The sequence below is a fragment of the Olea europaea genome, chromosome 3 (assembly GCF_002742605.1).
Source record: "Olea europaea var. sylvestris chromosome 3, O_europaea_v1, whole genome shotgun sequence".
In the NCBI taxonomy this organism is placed as follows: domain Eukaryota; kingdom Viridiplantae; phylum Streptophyta; class Magnoliopsida; order Lamiales; family Oleaceae; genus Olea; species Olea europaea.
Genome location: NC_036239.1, coordinates 2832068 through 2844374, shown reverse-complemented (window position 1 = coordinate 2844374; position 12307 = coordinate 2832068). Strand labels below are relative to the sequence as shown.

The window sequence follows — 12307 nt, the reverse complement described above, 5'->3', positions numbered from 1 at the left end:
TGGCAAGTTAGGTAAACTAGCTCCGGGTGCCAAATCAATTTGATGTTGTATATTTTGCATAGGGGGCAACTTGTTTGGTAACTTGTCGGGTGCTATCTTGGCAAAATCAGCAAGTACTTTCTGAACTTTGGTGGGATAACAACCAAGGCCAATACTGTGTGAGGCTCTTTTACTTGTTCCAAGAATTCTGGGCCTGAGATGTTGGTAAAAAGTGGTTTATCTTCCTTGATGGCAGGTTTAGTTTCCACAGGTGGAGATTGTGGTACTAAAACGATCTTCCTAATTAACCACCTAAACATGAAAGTATTATCCCGTTCCTTATAAGTGGCATCAACACCATAGTGCCATGGACAACCCAATAAAATGTGACAAGCATCCATATCCGCCACATCATAGATAATTTCATCTTTGTAATATTTTCCAATTGACAAATGAACCTTACAAATCTCTAAAACTTGAACTTCCAGGCCCTTTTCTATCCATGCAATCTTGTATGGCGAAGGGTGTCTCTCTGTCTTCAGATTTAGAGCCTTTACCACTGCTTTCGAAATGACACTCTCACTGTTATCGCTGTCATTGATCACATTGCATAGCTTATTACGAACAGTGCATTGAGTCCCGAAGATCTTGTGTCGTTGAGAGGTATCGGGCTTTTTGGGAGCAAGCAAAAGGCGTTGGATGATGCATGCCAATTCTTCCCCTGAATCTGCATCTGCAACATCACCACCTTCATAATCATTGTCTTCAAGATTTTGCTCTTCTCCACTGTCGTCTTCTTATGCAAAATTAATAGATCGTCTGTTTGGACAGCTATTTGAAAAGATAACCTGTTTGATTGCACCGGAAGCACTTTCCCAGATTAGGACGTGCATAAGGGTCATTATTGGCTCGTGGTTGTATCTGATTTCTGCCTTGGGTGTTAGATCGAACAGGAGCGGAAGTTCCTCTTTGATTTTGTGTTGAATTTTGGACGGGGGTAACATCCTTGCTGTTATTATTGTTGTTATTTGAGGTTGTTGCACCCTTTGGAGTAGTATAAGTTCTTGAATTGGCTGTCGAAAATTTCCTTGAGTACGGGCTGTAGTTCTATTAATCTGATTTTCCACTTTCATTGCTAAATTGACTGCATCGGTCATGGTCCAAATCTCGTGGAGGGCGAGTCAATCTTGAATGACTAATTTCAAGCCTCCTATATAACGAGCAATTAATTGAGCTTCAGTTTCAGACAAATTAACTCAAGCATTTAATCGATAGAATTCCTCCGTGTATTCATTTACTGTTTTGTTATTCTGTCGACAATTCTGATACTGTTGGTACTAAAATTGTTCATAATCCGGAGGAAGAAATCGCCTTTACAACAAGCGTTTCATCTTGGGCCAGGTTTGCACACGTTGCTTTCCTTGTCTTTGACGATTAAACTGTAATTGTTCTCACCATGCAGAAACTCCACCTTTTAATTTGTACGCTACTAGTTTAACTTGACTTTGTTTCGAAATATTTAAATAGTCGAAAAAAATTTCGAGAGTATGGATCCAATCCAAAAAATCTTCAATATTTAATCGATGGTCAAAACTTGGCAAGTCCATCTTCATCTTAAATTCTTGAACATTTAGACCTCGATGGTTGACCCTTGGTCGACAATTTTCTTCTTCTTCGGATGAGTAGTCGAACCCTCGTGGCTATCTCTCGGTTGTCGAATAAAATTAAGTCCTCGGTCAAAATTAATAACTCGGTCAAAATTTCCTCTGGTCAAAATTGAATTGAGGGTCAAAATCATTGCCTTGGTCAATCTCCACAGCCTCGTTCATTCTCAAAATCGCAGTCATCTTCCAATCCTTCGAACCCGAGCCGATTTCCTCTATGCCGTTCCAAATTCCTAACAACTGCTCTCGACCGACCATCCCTATCGGCAAGATCGACGTCACCGTCGCCTGGAGCACCTCGCCGACCATCACCTTCATCTCGCCATCCACCTTTATTTCTTCGTTCATAGAACCGCAAAGGAGCGGTGTCGCGATGGTCTCTGCGCAAGGTGGTTCCGCCCTGGATTTCCCCTGTTGGTGGTTGGAATCGATCATCTGCAAGGGGTCGGTGTCTCTTTCCCATGTCCGGGTTGACCTGGGGCTGGTCTATAGGGGGTAGTCCCTTCTCTGCTACGGCACGAGGATTTCTTGCATCCAGGTTAGCAACTCCTTCATCTCCAGAGTCTGTATTGTCGATTCTCTGTCCATCTTCCTTCCAGCTTGGCTGTTCTGCCATGTATCCACGACTCTTTTCAACTGTCAATGCAGTCAACATCTACGTGATGTTGCGAAGAGTTTCATCCATCCCTTCTAGTCGCTACTTAATTTTTTCAAACCTCCGTTCGTTGTCGGTGGTTTTTCTGCCACTCGAACCGTCATTAGCCATGAGATTGAGGTGAAATCCTTAGCTCTGATACCAATTTTGGTGCGGAAGCGTGTTTGAATTCTTGTAATAAGAATTATAATGAAAGAAATATGAAATGATATAGGAATAATTTGCTTCTATTGATTGAATAATGAATAATTGATTGAAAATTGTATAATAGTTTCTATATTTATAGGCAAATTATTCCTATTCCTAACAGTACTAGGAAATTGAAATAAGGAAACCAGTTAACTAATAAAACTCTATTGTAATTAAAACTCTCAATAAAATAAAAGTCCTAACACAATAAAACTAAAAAGAAAATAAACTCTTAGAAAATATAAAATACAATTGTAGTAAGAATCCTATTGTAGTTGTACTACATCATTCACTTCAGTCATCCAAGTGATAATTATAATAATAATCGGGTCTAGGAAGGGGAGACTAATATGATTTCCACTGCAGTGGGTAAATTTTCAATTTATCTAATCCTAATTTTTATGTGGAACAGTGTTTACATTGTACATGAACTACACCCAACAGTACCTTCTCTCTAGCTGTGACCAAATGAAGCTAGTGAAACAACTAGTTGATGAGATCAGAATTTTCTGTTGAAATCTTATCTCCTAAAGGGCCTAAACCATAGTTTATAAGTTACCCCTATTTGTGTTATTCGTCAGACGACAAACGTCTGGCAGTTAGTTGTTTCTTTTGGAGACTTGTTTCATTTATGTTTCCCTCCTCTTTTTTCCCATAAAGAGTTCTTCTATATCATTTATTAACTTGTTATGTTCTTTTACATGTTTTTCCTTGTGTTGTAAGTTATATGTTGTAAATCTTCGTCTTTTTTTTCTTTGTGTATATATATATATATATAGATAAAGTTGCGAAACGAGATGGATCTTCGCAAGAAGGCAGAGTCATCTGCAGCCATTGCTGAAGAAAAAACAAGTGTTTTAGAGGGGAAACTAAATACTCTATCAGAAAGCATCGAAAGGGAAAAAAGTCGTCTTGAGAATGAGCTTGCACAAATGAGAAGTGGATCAAAACTGTCGATTGATAGAATAAGTGCAGATGTCAGTACCACAATCTGTTTACTGAGAAAAGACGTTGTTCTTTGTAATGTTAAATTCTAAACTTTTCATCTTTCTCTTCAGCTTGAGAGAATGGAATGCAAAGCTAAAAATGCCGAAAAAGAGTCTGCACTGCTGAAAGAGCAGTTGGAAGAAATTAAGAAGCGTCTGAATGAGGTAAATTACTCTACTTATTCATAGTTTGGAAACTTTCACCATATTTATTTGATCATGCACTAAGTCCACACCAATGATTGAGCTCACATGGCCATTTTTTCTTTGTTCTCGCACAGGGGGGCTGGGCTTTCTAAGTTTTTATTCCACTAGTGTTTTACAACACTTCCTTAATTTTGCTTACTGATTGGGAACCTGCAGCCAATGTGAGGCAATGTTTATTCGTTTACACTTAAGGATTTCAAAATGTGGGAAATCTGTTTCCACCATTGCCGTAAAATATCATATTCAATAAGTATAGGTTTTAAGTGAATGGTCCCGGAAAATATGCATTAGGGAAACAGATATGATATGAAATTATAGGTAGGATGGGTTTAAGTTACATGTATTTAGGCATTAGGTAAGAGTGTACGAACTTAGTTTGGACCTAACAACTTTTGGGTGGTTTACATAATCAGATATCTAAAACTTTTGAGAGTCAGCATGTAAGCCTCTGTTTGGGAAGAATATATTTATATAAATAGATAAAAATTAGTGGTAGATAAGTGGATATTACCTGTGAATCCATTGGAATGTGTGGTTGGAAATGAAGTTTAGCAAAATTATAAATTTTAGGTTGGGGGTGGGATGGGAAGGGACAAAGCACCTCCAGCTCCTGAGTAAGTTCACCCCTTAGGCTTAGAGTAATGTTGATGGTGTATTCATCTTTAAACTGGATGGTAACACTGCCTAGCTTTTATAGTTTCAAATTAACAGGTCAGTGGAGATATGAGATTTGTCCTCATTTTGCAATTTGAAATAACTGTAAATATAATTTGGCAAATGGTAGAGGCCATATTTTTTAAATGTAAAGTTTTTATTACACTAGTCTTTACAATTCGTCCTAAATTTTGCTCACTTCAAGGGAACCTGCTGCGAACGTGAGGCTATTTTTGTTGATTATCATGCAAGGATTTCAAAAGGTGCGAAATCTATTTCCACCATTGCAGTAAAATATCATACAAGTATAGGTTGTAAGTAAATAGTCCAGGAAGATTTGCTTCAGGAAAACAGATATGATACGAAATTATAGGCAGGAGCAGGATGGGTCTAAGTTACATGTATGTAGACATTAGGTAAAGTTCATGATCTTGGTTTGGACGTAACAAATTCTTTAGGTGGTCACCTGAAAAGATGTCTTCAATTTTTGGGAGTCAACATGTAAAATGCAAAGATTTTCTAACGCTTGTACATTTATGGGCATACCCAGAATTGTAAAGTTTTAGGTTTGGGAGGGGTAAAGGGGGCAAGGCCTCCAGGCCCTAGGTGAGTCCATCCCTTGGAGTAATATTGATGGTAGATTCATCTTAAAACTGGATGGTATCATTTCTTGGTATTTATTACATGGCAACTCCCTTACTAGTGTGGTTTCAAATTAGAAATGTGAAAATGTGAATAAAGATATAAGATTTGTACTAGAAGTTTCATTTTGCAATATGAAATAATTTTAGATGTTATTTGGTAAATGGTAGAGGTTATATTGTTGAAGTATAGCTGATTTGCTTATTGCATTACAACATGACTCGTGATAATGGTTAAAAGCATTGTTATGTGCAATAGGTTAAATTACCTATGAACTGAACAGGAATCGTCTGTTGATTTGACCCATGAGTTTTTGTTACCACTCTTGTCATACTACACATTGCTGCATTTAGACTNAACTGAACAGGAATCGTCTGTTGATTTGACCCATGAGTTTTTGTTACCACTCTTGTCATACTACACATTGCTGCATTTAGACTGTCTTTATCATTGGATGTGATAGAATGACACTATTGTCTTTACTCACCAGTGCATGCAGGAGAAATTTGAGGTGGAAAAAAGGTTATCAAGATTCACATCTGCCGAGACTCCTTCGAAGGATGCTGATTTGTTGGTGAAGCATTTGCAAGAAGAACTAAGGAGCTATGTAAGTTTTTTGTTTTATTCATTGTTAGCATGTATACTTTGATTATGCTTTGATTACTTGAAAGAAACTAATTGTAGAAAGCAAACTTGTAAAAGTACATATAATACCACTCTTCGGCAACCCAAAGTCAAAGAAGAAAGTTGGACATGGAGGACAATGGACAAATACGAGATGCCTTCTGAAGTTCCACAGTATAACCTTATGTAAGTTTTTTGTTTTATTCATTGTTAGCATGTATACTTTGATTATGCTTTGATTACTTGAAAGAAACTAATTGTAGAAAGCGAACTTGTAAAAGTACATATAATACCACTCTTCGGCAACCCAAAGTCAAAGAAGAAAGTTGGACATGGAGGACAATGGACAAATACGAGATGCCTTCTGAAGTTCCACAGTATAACCTTTTTTTTTTCTTTTTTCTACAAGCCTTAAAGTACCATCACGGTCTTTGCTGAAGACAATAACCCATTTACGAACAAGATAATATTGCTGTAGATTTGCTTCCAAAGAATTTCTACATTGTAAAGTGGTAGATTTGCTAGTATTTGGTGATTGCAGCTACCGTATAATTTGTTTTGTCTACAGGGTGTTTCACTGTTGAGCATTGGACATATTTGATTTTCAGGCTTATGCACATTGGATTTATATCCTTTATCTCATAGAATTATCTAGCGTGCACATTTTTCTTACATTACTCTAAGGCAGAAGATTGAATATTTCTCAAAGTATTTCAGGAGTGTGAAGTGCGTGAAGCCAGAAAGATCATATCTTCTCATGAAAAAATTGAGTTGTTGAAAGAGAAGTTATTTGAGGAAAAGTTGTTGAAAGAGAAGTTACTAGAGGAAAAAGGTCGCAGGGAAAGGGCAGAGTCAGATGTACACAAGTTATCAGACATCCAGCTAAGGTTGAAGGAGTTAGAGGATGAGATATCCACATGGAAATCAATGATTAAAGACATTCCTGGCGTGTCACGTGCTGATGATTTACCACTTAAATTTGGAGCTTTACAGAAGTATGTGTCCTGGTCATATTTTACTTCGTTCACTATTCACTAGAGTTTCTAAAAGTAAAAAACCATTGCCTTAATCTTGAGGAATAAGTTCTGTTCTTTAATATCTATGCTTCACATGTTGCTTCAAATTACCAACTTCGACGAATTAGGTTCATAAATAATTTTCAAGGAAAATTGATGCTTCGTATCAGCAATATAATTCTATCTTCTCGTTAAGCAATAAGGTTTTAAGTAAATATGAATCATATGATCAACGCTATTTTACTCCTTCGATGTTGTTTCTTGGAAATGTGGTTTATATTAGCTTAACTCCCTATTATTCGAGAGGCAGTGTTGAATTGCATAAAATTATTTATATCGTCGCTGGGCTCATGCAGAGAGGTTTATGATAGCATGATGAAAGCAGGTGAGGCCCAAGCACGCTTGAAACAAGTAGAAGTTGCTCTTGATACCACATTGCTTGATAAAGAAAATGCAGAAGCTGAGGCTGCACTGGCAAAAGAGAGGGCTGAATCATCTAGATCAGAAATTAAAAGGCTAGAATTGATGGTTAGTAGAATTCTTTCTACACTCTGATGCAAGGACAAACACTCGCTATTTAGTTTGTCATTGGGTATTATTATCCTAATGATCTTGCCAAAGTGCTTGATGACACTGATGCTTTTTTACACTTTTTGTTACTTCCTGTATGACTCAAGTTTGCTAAGTGGATAATTGATGAAAAATGTTCTGCGAACTACCATGAGTTTAAATATATGAACATGGGGCTACTGCTTCCTTTCAAAGTTTTTACTGGAGGTCATTATTTTTTATCTGCTGTTCCCTCCTAATTGTATAGAAGCGAATAAAAGGAATACAGCATATTTTAAACTTCTCCAACTTTTTGTTTGGTCTTCCAACAATTTTTATGTTTGAACTGCTTTTTTATTGTAGATTGCATCACTTACAGAGGAAAGAAAGCACGCTGTTGACGAAATGAAAGGGTGCAAGAGTCTTGATGGCGGAAAGGAACTAGTCAGTGGAACTATTGCTCAAGTAATGGGGTGCCATTGTCTTAAAAATTAGTATTTTCACAGAATTTTTCCGGTTCATCTATGCTCATAAATTCTGTTATGTTGACAGCAACTAGAATCGTCTCTTGCCAAGAAGGACAGCTTTATCAGGGAACTAGAGAGCAACTTATCTGAACAAAGGGAAACTAATAGACATCAACTCGATGAAATAAAATTGCTAAGCGAGAGGTTAAATAATGAAGCAAAAAGAATAAAGATGTTGGAGAGAGAAGGTGATCGCCTCCGTTCCGAGATAGCTATATTGGAATCCAAGGTTAGTGCTATAAGAGAGATATATGCCAGAGTATTTTCCGGTCTTTTGCTAGCTGTGCCTTTGCTAATATTCTTGTGCTTTACACTACCATCATACTTTTTATAACTGAAAGTTGGTACATGTGTTATTATGACTCATATTTTCATAATATGCACAGGAAATAGATAAAGAACCACACTGAACAAAAAGAAATCCCAAATCAGTCTGTGATGAGGGGTAATCGGTATTATATAGAAGAACTCAGGGCACAAGCTCATCGACCACGGAATTTAGTAGAAAGCTTGAATTTTTTTCAAGTATGGTCATGCGAATTTTCCATCTCCAAGGAAAAACACTTTGATCTCCTATCAGAAAAATTCCCAATTCTCCTTTTGGTGCTTCGACTCTTATTTGTGCCTTGACATCTTATAGCTGTGAGTTAGGAATGCGTGTGGTCTTCCCCATTTTTTTAATGCTTATATCCCATTAGAATCTGGTTATCTCAGTTAGAGTCTTCTATGATGATGGATTTATTGTTAATGATGATTATGGAATTCAAGGGATCTCGTCTTCAAGTTTTGAAATGTGTAGTGCAATCAACAATGATCTTCAAGAACTAAAGCGTCATAAGTAAAATGGCTAGAGCTAGAAGCAAGTTTTTTTTTTTTTTTTTTTTGGCTGAAGTCATCTTTCTGGATGCAATTGCAATATACTTTTTCCTACCTTTACTTTTATTCTTATTATTTTTTCCCATTGTGCAGCTGGGACATGGTGACTTTTCTTCTGCAAATACGAAAGTTCTACGGATGGTTAATACCCTAGCAGTTGAGAACGAGGCAAAACAAACAATAGAGGCTCTGCAAAATGAGTTGCAGAAGACGAAGGAGAAATTGCAGGCTGTTGAAGACCTTAAAAAGCAGTCACGTAAGATAATCAACTGTTAGATCGTCAGCCTCTTTGAAACTTTGGTTCTTCCTTCAAACATTTCTCGTCTTTGTCACTAGTACAATGCTCTATCCCAGTTACGCTTAATATCTCATGGTAAAGAACTGCTAAACAAGCATTTTGGAGGTGCGTGGATTACTTGTGTACAGCAGGAACTCCCTGAACTTTGGGCTTGGGGAACCTTGAATTGGGGTGGGAAGGGGCGGGAAGGGGTCTGCGGTGTTGCACCTATATTTCAACAGCAGTTGGGGCAATTTTAAGAGTTGTTTCACAAAGCTTTTGATAACAATTTTAGAAGATTTTGATGAAAGTTGATGAAATGTGTGGTTGAAAATTTGATGAAAGTTGTGAGTCCAATGAATTGTGTGGTTAAAATTAATTGTTGACATTGACCACAACTTTTTAAGCTATACCAAACAAGCATTTAATCTTCAAGTTATTGGCACGGTGTTTTGTGAATGGCTGTTCAAGTTGTCATGAATTTTGTTCTTTCCCTCCTTTCATGGAGGATATGTACAAAAACTTAAAAAGGTATTATGCACCTGGGGGTCTAACTCCCCGAATTTTTTACGTCAACAAGGTAAAATTGTGACATAAAAAAGAAACTTCCACAGAAGTATGGCTGACGAGCCAGCATAAGCATCTTCCAAATTTGCATACTTAAAAGTGTGGCAGGATTTAAGTTGGGACAGTGGTCCAATTTAACCCCCTTGTTGGCACTACAAGATGGGATGGACTAAGCTTTGGTTCTCTGGACGCCAAATGGCTTCCCTTAGATTTAAAGGTAATCACTCTAAAGGACAATTGTCACATGCTGGTATAAAATAGGTGTTGAGTCAGGTAGTTACTTCAATAAGCTTTCTACTTACAATTTTTTACATCTATCACGGTGTGGCGTCCGGTTGTTATTATGAGGTTGATGCTGAAATAGTCCATAAGATTCCGTACATAAGTTTTAGCGATGTTCCTTTCAAATTTTCAGTGGTTCATTGGTTTTATGGCATAGGTAGTTATTCTTGCAAACCTCTCGTTTGAGGTTTCTATGGTCTTGTGAAAATTTAGGCAACATTTCAATATGGAAGTAGATGGAAGCTATTACAAGTACACTGTCCAACAACTGGTGCTGAATTTGTTGGTATGAAAGATTTGCACTTAGCAGCCAAGACAGAGAGACTATGGCTTTACCTTTCAAAATGGAGCTAAGATCCATGATGCAAATAAAATATATTCTTTGTCTAGCTTCAAATTTTCTCTTCTACATTTGCACAGTGCATGTTCATTAGAAATATACTCTTAACTCACTGGCTCTTTTTTTTGTGATTTTTTACTTGCTCTAATTTGTTATTTAACTTCAGCTGATTCTGGCACACTGGTTGATTCCTACATTGCTGGAAAGATTAAGCAGTTGAAAGAGCAAATTGCAACACTTGAGAAACGGGAGGAGAGGTGAATGTCAAATAAAATTCTCTCAGTATCTGCTATAGCATTTAATTTTAGCTCTTCTGCATAAAGTAAAAAGTCTTGAGTATTTGATGAAACAGATATAAAACAGTTTTTGCCGACAGAATCTCAGTTTTTAGAAGGGCATGCTGTGAACTTTTTGGTTACAAGGTATGTCATGTTAGAACTTTCTCTTTGGTTCTCAAACTACAATTAACTAGTGTTAGTAAATTGGCTGCTGACAGGCAGTAGCCAAGTTTATGTGAAAACAGCATGACCAAGGTACATCTTCCTAGTCAAATCAGAGAAAGCTGCTCCATTACATAATCAAAGAATCGATACCATGTAAAAACAGAAATAGTTGGGATACAATATTTTTGTTCTGTAGCCAGCATGCTTGTTTTTGACATGAATAGGATTTTTTTTTTTTTTTTTTTTTTAACTGTTTCCTCTCATTTACATTTTCCCATTTTCTCTTGCAATTTACATGTATTGGGTAAATCCCGTTAACTTTTGTGTTGAGGACCGATCCTGTTCTTTTGTTGTGATTATCACCCTCACTGCATAAAATCGTTGGACATATTTGAAATTTCGATCGTTCAATTCCCTCTTTCCCTCCAAACTCAATTGGAAAAAAGGGGGAGAGATTTTTGGCTAAGTTTTGAACTCTAACAAAAAGAAGATGCTAGCTTGGGATTATATTTTATATTTGATTAAATAGGATACCGAAATAGATATTATTGCAAGTTAATAATACAGAACTTAGGAATGAAGAAGATATGACGTAGTTTATGCTCTAAAATTTCATGTACTTGTGTTAGATTTGGATCACACTTGAAACCCTGTTTACTCACTAGCATTTTTTGATCGTTTTTTATCTTTCAAATCATATACAGTACAAGAAATGGCCAAGTGTGAATTTCTAGTATCCTTGAACGAACTTCGTCTTTTTTAGGGAAACTATACTTTAGTTTTTACCGTTGAAAGATCAGTAGACCTATTGAGTCTATTTGTGGAAATTCGAAAACCAACCACTGATATATTATTATCAGTTGGGGTTTGGTGCAATTGAGTTATGGTAAACGTATCTTGTCTCTATACTAATGTAAACAGCCAATATCCTTTTTGCATGTCTTCTGGACTGAAATTTTTGCTCATATTTCTGAAGTTAGTTGAAGTGATCTTCGAAATACTTTGCCAGATTGTTATGGATGACCACCAGCGCTCTGATGGAATTCCAGTTACTCGCTTTACGCTTCATTCGATCTATGCTCAAAGCGACACTGAAAAGCTTGAATTTGAATATGAATCAGGGAACATGAATTTTTTGGTAAGCTTGATTAGCTCGATCTTTTTCTCCTTCTCCTTCTCCTTCTCCTTGTTGAAGAAGGTTTTTTCAGTCCTTAAAAAAATTTCTTCCGTCGATAGTGTGTATTCTATATTACTTTCCACATTTTCTATGGATCTTGTTTCTAGGTTACTGACATACGGTCTTTTTCATTGGTAGATTCCTAGAGTAAAAATGGAAGCCACTCTTTTTGGGTTTTGGGCTTCAGGAAAAATTGGATTTTTCCACGTGCTGTAAAATATAAAAACCTTTAGATTTGGTAAATACGTTCCAATTGTCAAATGTAAGCATCTCTCTTTAGGGGAAGCTCTTGCATAAGTAATATTTAAATGTCAATAATGGACGGTAATAATGGCGGCAAAAATGTAAATCAACGAGGTGGGAGATGGACATGTCACATGTCTCTGTTCTTAAGTAAGAGGGAGGTTTGATGCCAAAAACTAGTGGGGATACCTATCTCTGGAATATTATTTTTCTTTGTCTAGTCGTGACAATTTAGTTCTTTTATTTACGCACTGTGGGCGGAAAATGACGACTATATGTACCTGTAACATTTGAATTTCCTGAACGTTGCTATTAGTTATGCTTTACACACTGAGGCACATACATATCAATTGATATACAGTATGATCTAAATTGTTTTACTTTTCCTTCTTTTTTTTTTTTTTTTTTTT

General features: G+C 36.7%; 1 protein-coding gene across 3 annotated transcripts in view; it reads left to right on the top strand.

The window, feature by feature from the left end:
* Nucleotides 1–3246: 3246 nt before the first annotated feature.
* Nucleotides 3247–12307, top strand: part of LOC111381949 (mitotic spindle checkpoint protein MAD1-like) — a 9547-nt gene continuing 486 nt past the window's right edge. Inside the window, exons 1-12 of one of the 3 annotated variants that reach the window (XM_023005807.1) lie at nt 3247–3464; nt 3546–3638; nt 5467–5583; nt 6318–6371; nt 6402–6595; nt 6973–7144; nt 7529–7630; nt 7718–7921; nt 8662–8824; nt 10201–10291; nt 10387–10456; nt 11487–11615. In XM_023005807.1, coding sequence (XP_022861575.1) covers nt 3285–3464; nt 3546–3638; nt 5467–5583; nt 6318–6371; nt 6402–6595; nt 6973–7144; nt 7529–7630; nt 7718–7921; nt 8662–8824; nt 10201–10291; nt 10387–10456; nt 11487–11615 — 1569 coding nt within the window. In that variant the 5' untranslated portion in view covers nt 3247–3284. The other 2 variants (XM_023005795.1, XM_023005802.1) reach the window with 2 other exon arrangements.